The sequence below is a fragment of the Leuresthes tenuis genome, unplaced genomic scaffold, assembly GCF_036924035.1.
Source record: "Leuresthes tenuis unplaced genomic scaffold, fLeuTen1.0.hap1 SCAF_4, whole genome shotgun sequence".
NCBI classification, from domain to species: domain Eukaryota; kingdom Metazoa; phylum Chordata; class Actinopteri; order Atheriniformes; family Atherinopsidae; genus Leuresthes; species Leuresthes tenuis.
The window spans coordinates 20459966-20475030 of NW_027325358.1; the positions used below are offsets into that span (position 1 = coordinate 20459966).

The following is a 15065-nucleotide window of genomic DNA, read 5'->3' on the forward strand; positions in this document are numbered from 1 at the left end:
GGCTGTGAGCAGGTTGTTATAAATCAGAATTTCCATTAATTCTAACGCCAGAAGTTTAAATATAGTATAACAGCACCACCTTGTGGTGGAATGGTGAAAGGTCAACTGCTCTTTGTTGCCTTGTCGATAGTTCACCAGGAGTTTATTGCACGAATCTGATACTTAAAAACATTTTTTTGCAGCCTCTGGAAAGGTTCGCAGCTAATACCGAGTCTGAAAGGAAGCTCTAATCTGCCAGTGGTGACATATGGCAACCTGAAATGTCCCGGGAGCTGGGTCAGACTGACTCTGGCACTGACTAATGGCCTCGGTCTCAAAAAGCCCGGTTTCCTTCTTGGTGGCACACCCAGCATATATTCAAGGCCGTTAATCATAAGCTGTTCTCGTTTGTCGGATAAATACAGAAACGCCACATTTTCCTCTCAGATCTTTATTAAATAGTGACGGAATAGTTTGAAAGAGCTTTGTGTTGTTTGTACAAGAGGGTAAAAGATCATTTTAGAGGTTTATTTCAGAGTGCCTCTGAACTGGTCAGTAGGGTAAAAGTTAATGACTCTAAAGTTAATCACAATCCGGAACAAAACGCAAAAAACATTTAGAAAACAAACATTTATACTCAACACTTTTATTAAAGCAGAACTTGTCTCATTAGAATTTCTCAATCCATCGACACTAGTTCTTCATATCGTGATTATCTCTCGTTATGCTGCGTGATTAAGGTGAGATATCGTGCCACAATAATGGCAGCCTCCCCGCAGTACTATCAAGGGCAACCAGTCAGATTACACTGTGAATAAGAACTTGGGGAGTACGATGCTGAGGTGGCAGAAGAATGCCATGCTCGTGTATGCAATCCCTACATGGGTGACAGCAGCAGCAGTGTTGGTTGTGGTGGCGTTTGTGGTGGCGTTTGAGGCGGCGTTTGTGGTGGCGTTTGAGGCGGCGTTTGTGGCGGCGTTTGTGGCATTCGTTGTCGGTACCGCTGATATAGTTGACGGTATTGCAGACACGGTTGCCGTGGGAGCAGCAGTCGTTGCGGCTGCAGCTGTGGTTGCCTGGGCCTTCGCTGTGATTTGACAAATGAAACGTCAGTTTGAAGGAGGACAAATACCTGCCACATGTTGTAAAAAAAAAAAAAAAAGGTCAAATTACTCACAGACAATCAGGAGTTGTGTCAGAATGACCAGAAACATTTTCATCTCCATCTGTCACAACTGAAAATTCTGTATTACAGAAAAATGAATAGATCTGTCGTAAATTAAAACAAATCAAGACAGTGAACTGAATTCACCTTCTATCTAAGCAGAAATCTAAACCATAAGTCAGAGAAAGACTTACAAAACGCTTGGATGTTAATTCTGTGGCTGCCTCCAGTTGTCAAGGTGGAACCGCTTCCTCTTTTCTTGGTTGTGAGTCTTCTCGAGCCGCAGATGTGCACCTTTGATCCATTCTTTGAGTTGAGTCCTGGCTTTTATATGGTGGATGTCAGGCCTGGAAAATGACGTAAGAGAGACCATGACCCCGGTTGGAACACCTGAAAGGAGTACAGAGCAAAGAGGTTGGTGACAAAGGGAGGTGGCTGTCATGGTCACAAAGAGAGCAGTGTGTATATGAGAGTGAGATCTTTTTACCCCAGCTGCTTAGGCAGTGTCTAAACAATGAATACATCACATAAAATGTATGGAAAGAGATTCCAGATAAGAAAAGGTACCCTGCCTTGAGCTTACAAAGCCATGTCTTGTGATGAATCCATTTACGTAGGTACTTCGTTTTAAAAGTCATTTGTCATTGATCAGTGCTGGTATGTTGTCTAAGGTGAGAAAAACTTTAAGAGAGTAAAGCATTTTGTCACTCATTAACCACACCTGACGACTTCTGTTTATCGAGAACAGCTTAAACACCCACTCTGCAGTTGGAAACATTTTTGTCAGACTGTAAAATAAACGTTAAGGAAAAAACAGAAACCGTGTTAAACTGCTGGCTTCGAGAAATTCAACTCTGCCCGCATCATGAAAAAAAAATCAGTCAAGACGGTCAATGCCAGAGTATTATTTATGTGAATAAACTGAGGAGCAGGGAAATTGTTGCCAAGGCAACAGCTAACAGGACCTCCAACCTCATTCCGAATAAAAAAAGAAAAAGTAGTGCCACTGTGTACACTGTACGGAAGATTTGTATATTTCATAAACCAACGTTTTATTCTCAATAGAACATAAGGAACATATTAATTCAGCTCATCTCAATTCTATTCAGTTCAATAGTACTTTACTAATCCCGGAAGGGAAATCATACAGCTGCAGTATGTATTATTGTTAAAGACATGCTATTGTTACAGGTAGACAAGAAAATAACATAGGCTCTCATCCAGATTCTTTTTCAGGGAAGCCCTTAAATATTTCAGCAAGACAATACTAAACTACGTATCACATGTAATTACAACAGCAGGGCTTCATGGTGAAAGAGTCCAGGTTCTGGACTGGGAGCAGTCATGGTCGTTTGTCTCATTTGTCTCTGTGTTGGCCCTGTGATGAACTGGCAACCTGTTCAGGGTGTACTCTGCCTCTCACTCGATGTCTGCTGGGATATACACCAGCCCCCTTGCGACCCAGAATTGGGTTAAGCGGGTTTAGAAAATAAATGGATGGATGGATGGGACAGTTATTACGGCCTTTATCACTTCAAAGCTGGATTGTTGTAACTGCTTGTACTTGGGTATTGGCAGCTTATTTTAGCCTGTCTGCAGCCAGTTAGAAGTGAGCAGCCACACTCCCAACTGAAAATGACAAATGTAGTAATTATCCCTGATCTTGCATCTCCCCACTGGCTCTGGATTAAATAGAGAATTGATTTTGAAATCATTTTGTTTGTGTTTAGATTACATAGGTTGGCATCAGAGTATATTTCCACACTCCCCTGCTCTTACCCTAACCCCAGACCTCTTAGATCCTCTGAAAAACTGTCAAGGTTAGTTAGTGCTCTATGCAGTGGCAGCTCCAAAGCTGTGGGGCGGCCTTCTAGTCATTTAAATCTAACCTTTCTATTGAAAGTTTTAAAACCCAGCTGAAAGCTTATCTCTTCTCCTCGACTTTTAACTGCATTTAAGACTTTTAGTTTCGTTTAATTTCGGGGAAAGTTGTTTTTAATAGGCTTCTCCTTGTGTTTCCTTTCTTTTAAACCTTACATGCTATCAATCTGTCTCGGTTGACTTTTTAAGGTTTTCTATTGATATTACGTGTTATATTGCATCCAACAGTTTGGTTGTTTTAAATGAGTTTTATACATAAAATTTGATCTAATTTTAAAACTGTCCCAGTCGAGATCTGAAACATTTTTTATAACTTTTTAAATCAAAAACAATTTAAGTTTAAGAAAAAAAACGAGAACGTTTTTTTACTTGCTAAACTATTGTAAACTCAATGACAATTTTTCTTTTTTAAAAGGTGGGGCAGCCTACAAAATTTTATGAATCAATCTTATCAGTTTCGGAGCAATGAAACACACTTAGGACACACCCGACGTCACCATATTTACCAGTTTTCCTAATGTGGTCGACAAGCTGAATGTGCAGCGTCTGTGTCGTTAGGCCGGTTTGTCTGTTTTTTTTTTTACTACAGGAATGTAGCACTTTTGTTAAGCAGCCGCTGTGGACAAACATGAACTTCTCATATCCAACTGGTGAAGGTGACAGATGGCTAACTGCATCGGTGCTTTGTGCAACAACACATGACTCTACAACTTCAGTGTTTTTGGTCACGATGACCTGGCGATGGGTGTGCCGAGCGTGAACCTGGTTCAGGTTGTTTACACGTCTTCACTGAGACTTGGGAGCCGACAGAAGACAAACCCATTTCCGGGAATTAGCATTTCAGGTCTGAGGTTTTGATTCCTTGGTGATTTACAACCAACAGAAAGCCACAGGTTTTACATTAAAGCCTTAAGAGCAGACGTTATAAGACATTTCACCAAGATAACTCTCACATTCTGAGACATTTATCCACTTTTATAAGACTTTATCCTATTTGAATAGAAAAATGTTACAAAAATTGCAATTGGATACTTTTTATGGGTATATGGCATATGACGAATGTTCGGTTCAAGTAAGCCTCGTGCTACATTTGCACCCCTGCATACAGTCAGAAAATCCTGTCAAGATGTCCAAAGACACAACATGTGACCAAACAAATGTTTTTATTGTCAGACAGTCTTTAAGTTAAATCTTGCTTTTTGTTTTTCGGCGCTTTGGTTTTCACATTCTGATTCTGTGACTTCTGCAGCAGAGCCAGCGTGTCTCGCTTCTCGATTTTTCTGAGTTGTTTCTTCTTCATCCTCTTGATCTTCGTCGTGTTGCGGATCTGCGAAACAAAGGAGAGAAGAGACAGAGGTGAGCTGGAAACGTCTCCAACCGCGTGGCCATCATCAGACCTGAAGGAAGCTGTTAACATACCACTTGAACTATCTCCGCTTTGCGTTCGTTCTCTGCACGCCGTTTCAGGTTTTCCTCTCTTCTTTTCCTCTTTTCCTAATGACAGCGGGGAAACAGTTTATTAAAGACACATCAACATGGGCATTACAGTGGTGCAGCTGGCATGTGACACTCTACCTCTTTCTTTTGGGCCTTCTCATCTTTCAGCCTCATAGAATATTGTTTCACCAGCTCCTTTTCCCTCTTGGCCTGCATCTTCTTTTCCCACGAAGTGCACAACGGTTTGTCTCTCACCAGTGCAGAGAACCTGGAGGACAAACATCACATCAGTCAGGTATCTGACATCAGATATGGGACCATCCAACAGTGGATTCTGTTCCAAAATAAAATAAAAGTGTAGTTTTGATTCTAGTTGATGGTGAAAACATCGTTCGGCCACAGTTTAGTGGAGATCAGTTGGTCCTGCATCAGATGCCTGCAGAAATTAATGAACACACTAAAACATTAGCGAAGGAAACATACAAACAGGCTCCCCGGTTTGTTCACCTCTGTTTGTTGCGGTCCTTCCACACTCTTCCTGATTTCGGTTTTCCCAGAGGAACAACCGGGATCTGTTTGGCACTTGGTTCCTTGCGAGGTTTCTTCTTTGGGATGCTCTCTGAGCTCGCAGGCACCGTTTCCGGTCTGGACAGATGCTTCTGTATGCCGCCGTCGGCTTTCTCTGTACCCGCTGCTGCAGGCTCGCTCAGCGGCCCTGTTGGTTCTGTTGGCTCCGGGTCCGCAGACGTGTTGGACTTCTCCTCTACCAGACTCTCAGGCTTCCGCTCCATTTCCATTGTATTTTGTTCTTCCACCGCGGGCAGCTCCTGGAGGACAGACCTCCTCGTCCTTCTGCTGGGAGTCCTCACCGGGGCTGTCGAGTCGAGCAGTGAGGCAGGAGTACGCACCGTGCGGCCGCTGCGGGTCCGTCTGGTCTCCGCTGGCAACTCCTCGACTTGCTCCTCTTCTTTTCCCGCTTTGGAAGCGGTATCTTCCTCTGAAACGACCCTGACTCTCTTCGACATATTATCTAATTAAATTGACAACAGTACATAACTATGTTCAACTCCTGTATCCACGTGTGATCGCTCCCAGCGTTGTATACGTCGCGTTATTTCCGGCTCGGAAATACGTCATAATCAACGCAGCAGCGCATTACCGCCACCTACAGGTGTGAAGGAGGAACTTCAAAGCTGAATGCTCACATTTTCCACCAAAGAACTGCATGAATAATTATTCATGAATGACTTCAAAGGCTTTACTAAAGCCAAATACAAATATAACACTGTGAAAAAATTAAATATATAAAGAAGCTCCATTAAAAGTGCAGGTTCTGAAATGAAATGAAGGTGTAGAAACATACTTCAGTAAAGTATGCAACAAGGAAACTTGGAATACTGAATCATTTTCCTTACGATATTATCATTCATACATTTATATAAAAGTAGTATTTCTAATTGCTTTAATGAATGTAGGCGAAACCCTGCAATAACATCCCAATCTTTGTCTTTTACTGATGTTAATTAGTAGGTGTTTTCATTCAGTTGGACAAAGCAGCAAATCTGAATAGTTAAAAAGCTGGAAGCTTGAAATGTTTTTTTATCTTTTATAATGGGAAATGTCCAAAATTATTATTCAAACAGTTTCTGACCAAGTCTCAATCGATTACCCAATACAACTCTACTGCCATCTCTACTACTCTGTTTACATTCATACTGATCTATGAAAATAGTAGTTTTGTATGCAAAGAAGAAACCTTGTAAAGTAACCTGTAACAAAAGCTGTCAGGTAAATGCAGTAGAGTAAAAAGTACAATATAAAACAATAAAAAATACATTTCATCCCTGTTTACTGGAAATATTTTATTAGTCATATTCAGCAGATTATCTTGGGAGGCTATGCCATTTATATTCCAGTCTCTTTTGAGAATCACCAATGAAAACAGAAAATGTGCTATTTTTCCATTTGACATCTTCAGAAGGAAGAGTGTGATTCTTATTTTATATTCTGAATAATAACTCCACCACCTCCCCGTACTATAAGCGAATACAACGTTTCATTAATTGCACCATGAGCTGAATTCCTTTAAAAGGCCCTTTTGTTTAGTTTTCAGTCAAATAATATTTCTTTGTTCTTCACGAGTAGTTCCCTTCCATCGTCAAAACAACTTAAAGAGCAGGTTAAACGCTTGAAAACTGAATCCATCCCGCTTTGCTTCGAGTTGCCACTTTGAACGATGACTTCATTGAACATCATCCAACGTGCCTCGCGAATAAACTGCGCTATACTGCCGCCTGCTGACCAAAAAACTCACTGTCACTGTATCACATGACTTTACTTCCGCAACTCCAGCTGCCGCTGATTGATAACATCACGGTGCAGTCGGGAAGAAGGCACCGCTGCTGGCTGTGTGCAGGTAAATGTTTCACTGCGACCGGCTTTGACAAAGATTCGCACCTGAGAAGGAGCAGCAGGATCGTCAGAGGACTCATCATGTCTGTGCTCACAGCTGGCAGCCTGCTGCCTCTGCTGCATCTGCTGCTGCTGTTAGGTCAATCAGTAAGTGCATCCAAGTCTCTCTGCCACTGCAGGATAGACGTATAGCTATGTATGTGGACAAAAGAGCAGATTGTGGGATTTCTTCTTAAAAACCTTCGCCATAAACACAAAAACACATTTTACGCTATACTTTATGCTTGTTTTCCAGTACTAACACTCGTAATTGCTCTGAATCAAGAGTTTTAGGAGATTCTAAACAATAATCAGAGCTTTGATTCTCGTGTTTTAAAACAGTAAATATATTGGTGTGGAAACAATTTCATGTGTCGAAACATATCTACCCGAAAAAATATGTGACTGACACATCCTGGAGTCACGTGATCCTGTGTCATACGCGACTGACCTGGTGCACAGCCTGTTGATTGTGTGTCACATGATGTTGCGTTCACTTGCAGATCGGTGCAGCTCCTTCGTTCAGCGTGGACTACAAGGATGACTGCTTCCGTAAAGATGGGGAAAAGTTTCGTTACATATCAGGCAGCGTCCACTACGGCAGGATCCCCAGAGTCTACTGGAAAGATCGGCTGCTGAAGATGTACATGGCAGGACTGAATGCCATCCAGATGTAGGTTTGCTTCTCATTACAGTCACTCTCTGCACACCTGTGTCTGACGGTGGGCTCTTGATATGAAAGTAGTTGGAAAATCAGATTACATAATTACCATCTAAGAGAAGGATATGTTGTGTGTATATATAAATCAACCAATTTAGCTCTGAGCAATCCAGCAACACTGTAACAATCACTGGATTTTGCTGACTCTTTAATCACTTTGCAGCTACATTCCTTGGAACTACCATGAACAGTTTCCAGGCCAGTACAATTTTAGCGAGGAGAGAGATGTGGAGTATTTCCTTAAGCTGGCTCAGGACATTGGTTTGCTGGTCATCCTTCGGCCAGGGCCCTACATATGTGCGGAGTGGGACATGGTAAGCCGAGCTCTCAGTAAATGTTTTCACTTTGGGTTGTTTTGTGGGGGGATTTTCAGAGACAGGTCAGAAACTCAGAACTTTACTTTGTGTCAGCAATACATAGATCTTACAGTGAAAATGTGGCCATGTCACGACTGTGGGATACCGGCCCATGTGAGCTGGGTACAAGATCATATCAAATGTAAAAGACGAAGAAGACTTGGATGAAGTTTTTAACAGCAGTCTACTCCCAAGCTGGCTGCTATGTAAGGTTGTACCTTGAATAACCGGTCATGCTTATATACTGACTCAAAGCTAACGAGGGCCATGTTCACCATCTTTGCTCGGATAGGACCGAACTTGCCAATTTCCTGCTCTATATTAGGATTCTGCGACTCCGCAAAAGTAGATTTGCATAATTCACAGTTCTAAAAAAAAGTTCTAATTGTTCTCCTTTTGGTGCTTTATGCAGCCTGTCCTCTGATACTCCACCCTCTGGAAGCCTGCCAAAGGACAACATCAGGTGCTTGTAAACGGTAGCCTGTACTGAGTGGATGTGCTACTCTTGAAGAGGAAGGCTGAACAAAAAGTCCTCTTCAAGAACGGCACACCATTTCAGAAAACTGTCAGAGAAATAGGAGAACCTTTTAGAAACTAAGAGCTTAGAAGTTTGCAGTTCCTTTGCCCGTTTACCCCCACATTTAGAATTCTGGCCATATTGAATTTGGAGTTCTTGCATTTATGATATCATCTGCAATATACAGTATGACAGAATATAAAGTAGAATAGGACCCCTTAAGTGTGATGATATTCCATAAAGAGGAGCACGCTAGCTTTTGTAAAATAGCACAATTTGCTCACTGAAGCAGGTGGGAATGCCATTTGTTATTGGAACTATTATAGTGTTAAAACTAGTATTTAACTAGACATTTCTCCTTATGATTTTGAGTCACCAAATGATGATCACCAAATGCTGTCGTATTCATCCTCTGGGAACAATGAAAGTCTGTCATTATGGCAATCTGGAAAAGTTGGAGTGAATGTGAAGGACACACCCATTTATAAAGTCCCACCAGCGTTACCAGAAAGGACGACAGCATCCATGGAAATGTCTCAAGCTGTTACTTTAGTAAAATTAACTTCTCCATCAATATCATTCTTTTATGTTATATATAAATAATTTCTATTATGCGGAAATAAATTGTGCTTTTGGCGCATCAACGTGCAGCAGAATCGGTTGCAACTGACATTTATTCCAGATGAACACAGCCAGAGCTCTTGGTAGGGCAAAGCTACAACTTTGCAAAAGGCAGCATCTGTTTAAATGAAGCCTAGGAGCAACGTTATGCGACATAGTTGACTTTTCTGTTGGTAATCCCGTCATTGTTTGTGTAACTCTGCCAACCAGGGTGGTCTGCCTGCCTGGCTTCTCAAAAAGAAAGACATCGTGCTGCGATCTTCAGACCCCGGTGAGCAGCAAACACAAGGAGCATGATAGATGGAGGCAGTAGCTCATGCTGCAGTGTAGCCAACACATTAGTTTCTGTGTATTTTAGAATACATCGCCGCTGTGGATAAATGGATGGGGAAGTTATTACCCATGATGAAGCCTTATCTCTATCAGAACGGCGGTCCAATCATCACCGTGCAGGTGAGCGATCTGGTTCTGGACTCAGTTCTATGAGTTTCACCTGCTGTCACACCCCAACACGGGGTTTTGATTTCAGAAGAAAACTCACGTGGGATATATATCCTTTATTTACAGGTGGAGAACGAATATGGCAGTTACTTTGCATGTGACTACAGCTACATGCGTCATCTGACCAAGCTGTTCCGGTCTCACCTGGGTGACAAGGTGGTGCTGTTCACTACAGATGGTGCCGGGGTGAACTACCTCAAGTGTGGCTCAATACAAGGCCTCTATGCCACTGTAGACTTCGGGCCAGGTAAGTGTCATGTAGCACTCTGCAGTTTACGGGTAACATCTGCTGTGAAGTAATGCTTCAAATGTAAAATAATATTATGTGTTGAAAAGATCTCTGTAAAAGCAGCCTGTTGTAGCTAACATATTAACGGTCCTTAGTTTGAGCTCGGCTTCTTGTGTGTGTCTGCAGTGGCTCAATGTCACATTTTCTATCAGTCAGAAGTCACGAGGAAGGAAGCTGCGCAAATAAACGCGAGCTCATATTTGCCTTCTCGCCTTTCCAGGTTCAAATATAACCGCCGCCTTTGGTGCACAGCGACACGCTGAACCTCACGGACCTTTGGCAAGCATCTCCCTCATTGAATTTTCAAAGCTCCGACTTAAACATTTTCTCCCAGGTGCTCATGAAGTTACTTCTTCTGTCACAGGTGAACTCTGAATTTTACACTGGCTGGCTGGACCACTGGGGATCCCGTCACGCCGTTGTGTCGTCTGTTGCAGTGGCCAAGTCCCTCAGCCAGATTCTGACTGTGGGAGCGAATGTCAACCTGTGAGTTTGCAGATTCCTGTGTTGGGTTTGGAAGAAGGTGCGCCCTCTTTTAATAGTCAGGCTTAACTTGTCGTGGCAGTATCAAAAAATCATCTGGTCCTCATCAGGCCTTAAAATTAGATAAATACAATGTTATATTTGACACTGTGTTGTTATTCTTTAAAAAGAACCACCACTGCTTCCATAGAACATAAGAGGGAAAGTATCGTACCACTCGACAGCCATCCTACCATAAACGGTGCCCAAACCCCCTTTAGAAATGTGCTTATTTTCAAGAGTTGATGATTAGGGGAAATTTAAAAAACTCCCTGAAACAACTTCTGTAATTAATTCTTTACTGGTTTCCCTACTTATAAAAATGGCTTCACCCATAATAGGTTCCTGTGCTTTTAAAATGTAAAATGAGGTTAAACTCTTACTGTACAGATGCACAAGAAGAGCATTTGAACCACTATTTACTAAAAACACTGCACAGCTGTTGTATTGACTGGCATTCGCTGGCATCAAGTGTGCCAGAAATGCACACTTGTGATAGGAACATATTTTTAGCCACCAAAGGGACATCCCCTTAAAGCACAGTGATGGCCAGTAGATCTTTTCACGTACTTCTACCACAAGGTGGACGATAGTTTGTCCTCATATAATTTTTTCCCTTCTCAGGATGAGCTGTGTTAGTTTTGGCAGTCCTTTAACACTTTGCACCATCAGCAGGAAAAAAGAACATAAATGAAGTCCAATGAAGGCAGGAGATCCAGAGTCAGTTTGTCTTTTTGTACAGCCGACATTGGCAGTGTCTGATGGATTGTCAGGCTGGTTCCAAATCGTAGAAATTCACTCATACTGAATAAAGCAATGAAACTATGACATAAGGAAATTATTGTACATCTGTAGGTTCTTAGAATAATTGATTAGAAGTCATACAAACAGCTTTGATAGCCATATAAAACATAATCACAGAGGTAAAGTAACTCATATCTTCTTATTGTATTAACATAACATATAACATCTGTAATTAGTGAGTATTTCCGTCTCCCCTTCACTCTTCCTCCCACAGGTACATGTTCATTGGAGGAACAAACTTTGGATATTGGAATGGTGAGTGCACCTTTTAAAAAGCAAAGTCATTTGAGTCCTGCCTTTGGTAAATTTCTGACCACCTGTGTCCTCAGGTGCCAACTCGCCATATGCTGCGCAGCCCACAAGCTATGACTACGACGCTCCGCTCACAGAGGCGGGCGACCTTACAGAGAAATACTTTGCCATCAGAGAGGTCATCAAAATGGTAGGAACTGGGCAGCGAAAGTAACTGTGTTATTCAGATACAGTGGAAATCGAGCTTATTACCAGTATGTGTCATTTTGAAGAATTAATGCCGCCTCTTGAAACAGCACCGTGACGTACCGAAGGGACCGATACCCCCAACAACCCCGAAGTTCGCATATGGTGCTGTTCCAATGAAGAAGGTAGGCCTCTGTGTTGATATAATCTACTACCGCCTTGAATACTATGACAATCTATTCTGTTTCATTACAGCTTGGTAATGACATGTGATCTTCTGCCACCCGCAGCTCCAGACCATATCAGAGGCTCTTGAAATGCTATCTATCTCTGGCCCTGTCCAAAGCTTGTATCCTCAGACTTTCATGGAGTTGGATCAGGTATCTTGCAGTCTTTTCCCTTCAGACCTTTTAAAGTAAACCGTGAGGATTTAGTCCTTTCACTGATGTATCTCTTTCTGCCCTCCAGGCTTTTGGTTACGTGCTCTATAGGACGACTCTGCCTGTTAACTGCAGCAGCCCCACTCCTCTGTCGTCACCTATGAACGGGGTCCACGACAGAGCGTATGTGTCTGTGGACGGGGTGAGTTCACCCTCAGATGTTATATGCGGACACGTGTAATGCCTTCTCAGTTGGATGTGGAACGTTATTGTAGCTCATCACTATAAAACTATTAAATCTTAGTTCTTTCTTGGTACTTATTAAAGTGTCATCACCAGTGACATTTTTTCTGAGTTCTTCTACATAAAACAGTTAGTTTTCTTAAATATTTAACAGGTTTTTTTCCCCCATGGTAGATCTTGGATGTCATACATTTGTCTTTTTTTTTAGCTTCCGTGTCAGAGACATGCTCTACCAGCATAAGAGGAACCAGAAAAAATTTAGTTTCAGATGAGAAGGCGTGTCAGAACCTTTGACTCCTGTTGTACATTTAATTCTAGCACAGAACGTTACGCAGTTTAACTCATGAGCTCCTCATACAATTTATCATCATGTTAATGTAAATATAACTACCAACTCAAGCTTTAAAGCTGTGACCTGGAGTGACATATGTGTCATTTTACCTTCCAAGGGTGGAAAAAACCACATGTATTCAGTATTTTTCAGATTTTTGAAAAATATTGATAAAAGTCAGTTATTTACAATAAAAACTGATGGTGTAACCTTTTAAATGGTTTTGATTTCATGCCTTTAGTTTCTCCAGAGGCTGAGAATCAAAATGTTTTCATGGAAACACTCGGGTTTTTGGAAAAACTTTCTTTAAATGCAGCACTAGATCTCAATGAGTTTACTAGGCTTTAAAAAAGATTGTGACTGGATTTCTGTATTATTTTTTTTGCTTCTTTTCTTTCCAAGTCATGCTAATATAATAATGCTTATTCTCAAGGTGGCTGCAGGGATTCTTGAAAGGAACAAAGTCCTAACCATCAATGTGACAGGGAAGGCTGGCAGTCAGGTGGACATACTGGTGGAGAATATGGGCCGAATCAACTACGGAAGATACATAAATGACTTCAAGGTTTTTCTTCCAGTTAAATTTCAAAGCTAAAGTTTGTCCTTTGAACCGCGACAGTGTGATTTGCTGTCTTGTGTTTCAGAAATTCAGAAACAATTCAGAAATTGTTCACTTTTTCAACTTCGGTTTTCTTGTCACAGGGTTTGGTGTCCAATCTGACTCTGGGAGGACGCCCACTCACCCGCTGGACCATGTACAGTCTCGGCATTGATGACGTCGTCAGACAGGGCCTCCTTGGAGAGAATCCACCCAAACAGACAGATTCACCTCAGCCTGGTGTTTTATCCCCTCCAGCCTTCTATGGAGGAAGCTTCACAATTCCCGACGGCATCCCAGACCTCCCTCAAGACACCTATGTGAAGCTGCCCAACTGGAGGAAGGCATGTAACCCAACATTAAGACTGAACTGAGAGACAAAGAGAAACCAGAGAGGATCCAGATATTGTTTGGAATATGAAAATAATATTTATATTTATTCATTCTGATAATCAAATCAAGTTCCACCTTTTCAAACTCCACATATTTTGATGGAGCATTTTTAATGTCATAAGATATTGTTTGATTTTGGAGGGCTGGTTCAAAAATATGAGTAATTTCTAGTAGGACTGGGGGAATCTATTTCTTATTTAATACAATTCATATAATTTGGATATGATGTCTATATGATGGATCTACTTCACCATAGATATTCCTTATCATAGTACCAGTCAGATCGTCCCCTTGGTAGAGTTAAATTTACACTTTCATGGTTCATTAGTTTCCCCCTCTATCTCTTGTCGTTTTTTTTTTTTCTTATTTTTATTTATGAAAACACTTGACCCAAGTGCAGTACCAAATAGATGAATTTAATGTGTTTGAATGTGTGTCTTCTAGGGCCAGATCTGGATTAACGGCTTCAATTTAGGGCGCTACTGGCCCTCCCGAGGACCCCAGGTGACTCTTTACGTCCCCGCCTACATCCTCAGCACAGCTGTAGCTAACAATGTGACTGTCCTGGAGCTTGAGGGGGCTCCTTGCGGCTCCCAGCCGTGCACTGTGGAGTTCACTGCCACCCCAGTCCTAAACGCAACAGTCCTGTCTGACAACAGGCAGCAGAGACTGTTTGTTAGAGGGGACATACTGTGATCATAAGGGAACTCTGTTGCTGAAACAAAATGAATCAGTTTGCACTATACTTCTTGGTGTATGAATGCCAAAATCTTTTTTTTTTTAAGCTGTATTATGTAGAACTTAGTTTTTTAGGGTATGAATCTATTTGATTGTGTGCATCCCTACCTCACTGATCGTGTGTTCAAAATCTCTTGTCTCTTCTCAGAGGGATTATTGGCAATGAAAGCCACGCTATTTTGATTTTTTTTTATTTTATTTTTCATGTGAAACACAACAGTGTGTTCAGAGTTTTACAATTGTTACCTCCGATCAGCTATAGTTCCGATTCATTCTGAGAGCATTCTGATCTTGTAAATTGGTTTCAATGGATGTGCCTTGCAACACAAAAAATAAAAATGGGATTTTCTAATACTTCAGAGCCTACTTTCAATCATACCTTGTCTTCGTAACCGTATGCATCACCATAGTACAGGCAGTTGTTTTCATGGTAGCAAAAATATGAAGTTTGAGGGTTAAGATGATAATTCCGGTCATAATCAGTTCTTTACCTCCGAAAATCCACAATTTATGTTTCAAGGGGAGCTTGTGTCTTTTAGAGAAGCCAAGCAGACTGTGATGTTGGGCTTCGTCATGGTAAAGACGATTTTATGCACACAAATCAGTTGACATGCAAACTACATTAAGTAAAGCATGCCAACGATTTGTGCACACTGGTAAAATTTTACCTTGAAATTACATTTAGTATTTTTTCCTTCCA

At 41.5% G+C, this 15065-nt stretch overlaps 2 protein-coding genes and 1 long non-coding RNA gene across 3 annotated transcripts; 1 reads left to right on the forward strand and 2 right to left on the reverse strand.

Annotated features, from left to right (window-relative positions):
* Nucleotides 1-643: 643 nt before the first annotated feature.
* LOC140305056 (uncharacterized) lies at nt 644-1509 on the reverse strand. The gene is made up of 3 exons (XR_011915318.1): nt 1339-1509; nt 1157-1223; nt 644-1066 (listed from the first exon to the last, which is right to left on the reverse strand). It is a non-coding gene; the product is annotated as an uncharacterized lncRNA (long non-coding RNA).
* Nucleotides 1510-4171: 2662 nt separating this feature from the next.
* Nucleotides 4172-5595, reverse strand: ccdc86 (coiled-coil domain containing 86). Its single transcript, XM_072385022.1, has 4 exons — nt 4970-5595; nt 4601-4730; nt 4445-4519; nt 4172-4352 (listed from the first exon to the last, which is right to left on the reverse strand). The coding sequence occupies exons 1-4, from the start codon at nt 5485-5487 to the stop codon at nt 4206-4208; spliced, it is 870 nt and encodes a 289-aa protein (XP_072241123.1). The 5' UTR covers nt 5488-5595; the 3' UTR covers nt 4172-4205.
* Nucleotides 5596-6827: 1232 nt separating this feature from the next.
* Nucleotides 6828-14719, forward strand: glb1 (galactosidase, beta 1). Its single transcript, XM_072385023.1, has 16 exons — nt 6828-7021; nt 7417-7586; nt 7798-7948; nt 9339-9399; nt 9487-9581; nt 9696-9876; nt 10139-10197; nt 10283-10404; nt 11459-11499; nt 11574-11686; nt 11793-11867; nt 11973-12062; nt 12151-12264; nt 13070-13201; nt 13339-13578; nt 14072-14719. Exons 1-16 carry the CDS (start codon nt 6956-6958, stop codon nt 14321-14323), a joined length of 1962 nt encoding a protein of 653 aa, XP_072241124.1. The 5' UTR covers nt 6828-6955; the 3' UTR covers nt 14324-14719.
* The last annotated feature ends 346 nt before the right edge of the window (nt 14720-15065 follow it).

What these genes read in the sequence shown, in the direction of transcription:
- ccdc86 (XM_072385022.1), bottom strand. Translation starts at nt 5,487, where the DNA reads ATGTCGAAGAGAGTCAGGGTCGTTTCAGAGGAAGATACCGCTTCCAAA. An exon ending in AGAAGGCCCAAAAGAAAGAG is followed by an intron (nt 4,520 to 4,600) that starts GTAGAGTGTCAC and finishes CGCTGTCATTAG; the next exon opens with GAAAAGAGGAAAAGAAGAGA. An exon ending in AAGCGGAGATAGTTCAAGTG is followed by an intron (nt 4,353 to 4,444) that starts GTATGTTAACAG and finishes TTTGTTTCGCAG; the next exon opens with ATCCGCAACACGACGAAGAT.
- glb1 (XM_072385023.1), top strand. Translation starts at nt 6,956, where the DNA reads ATGTCTGTGCTCACAGCTGGCAGCCTGCTGCCTCTGCTGCATCTGCTG. An exon ending in GTCCAATCATCACCGTGCAG is followed by an intron (nt 9,582 to 9,695) that starts GTGAGCGATCTG and finishes CTTTATTTACAG; the next exon opens with GTGGAGAACGAATATGGCAG. An exon ending in CGTATGTGTCTGTGGACGGG is followed by an intron (nt 12,265 to 13,069) that starts GTGAGTTCACCC and finishes CTTATTCTCAAG; the next exon opens with GTGGCTGCAGGGATTCTTGA.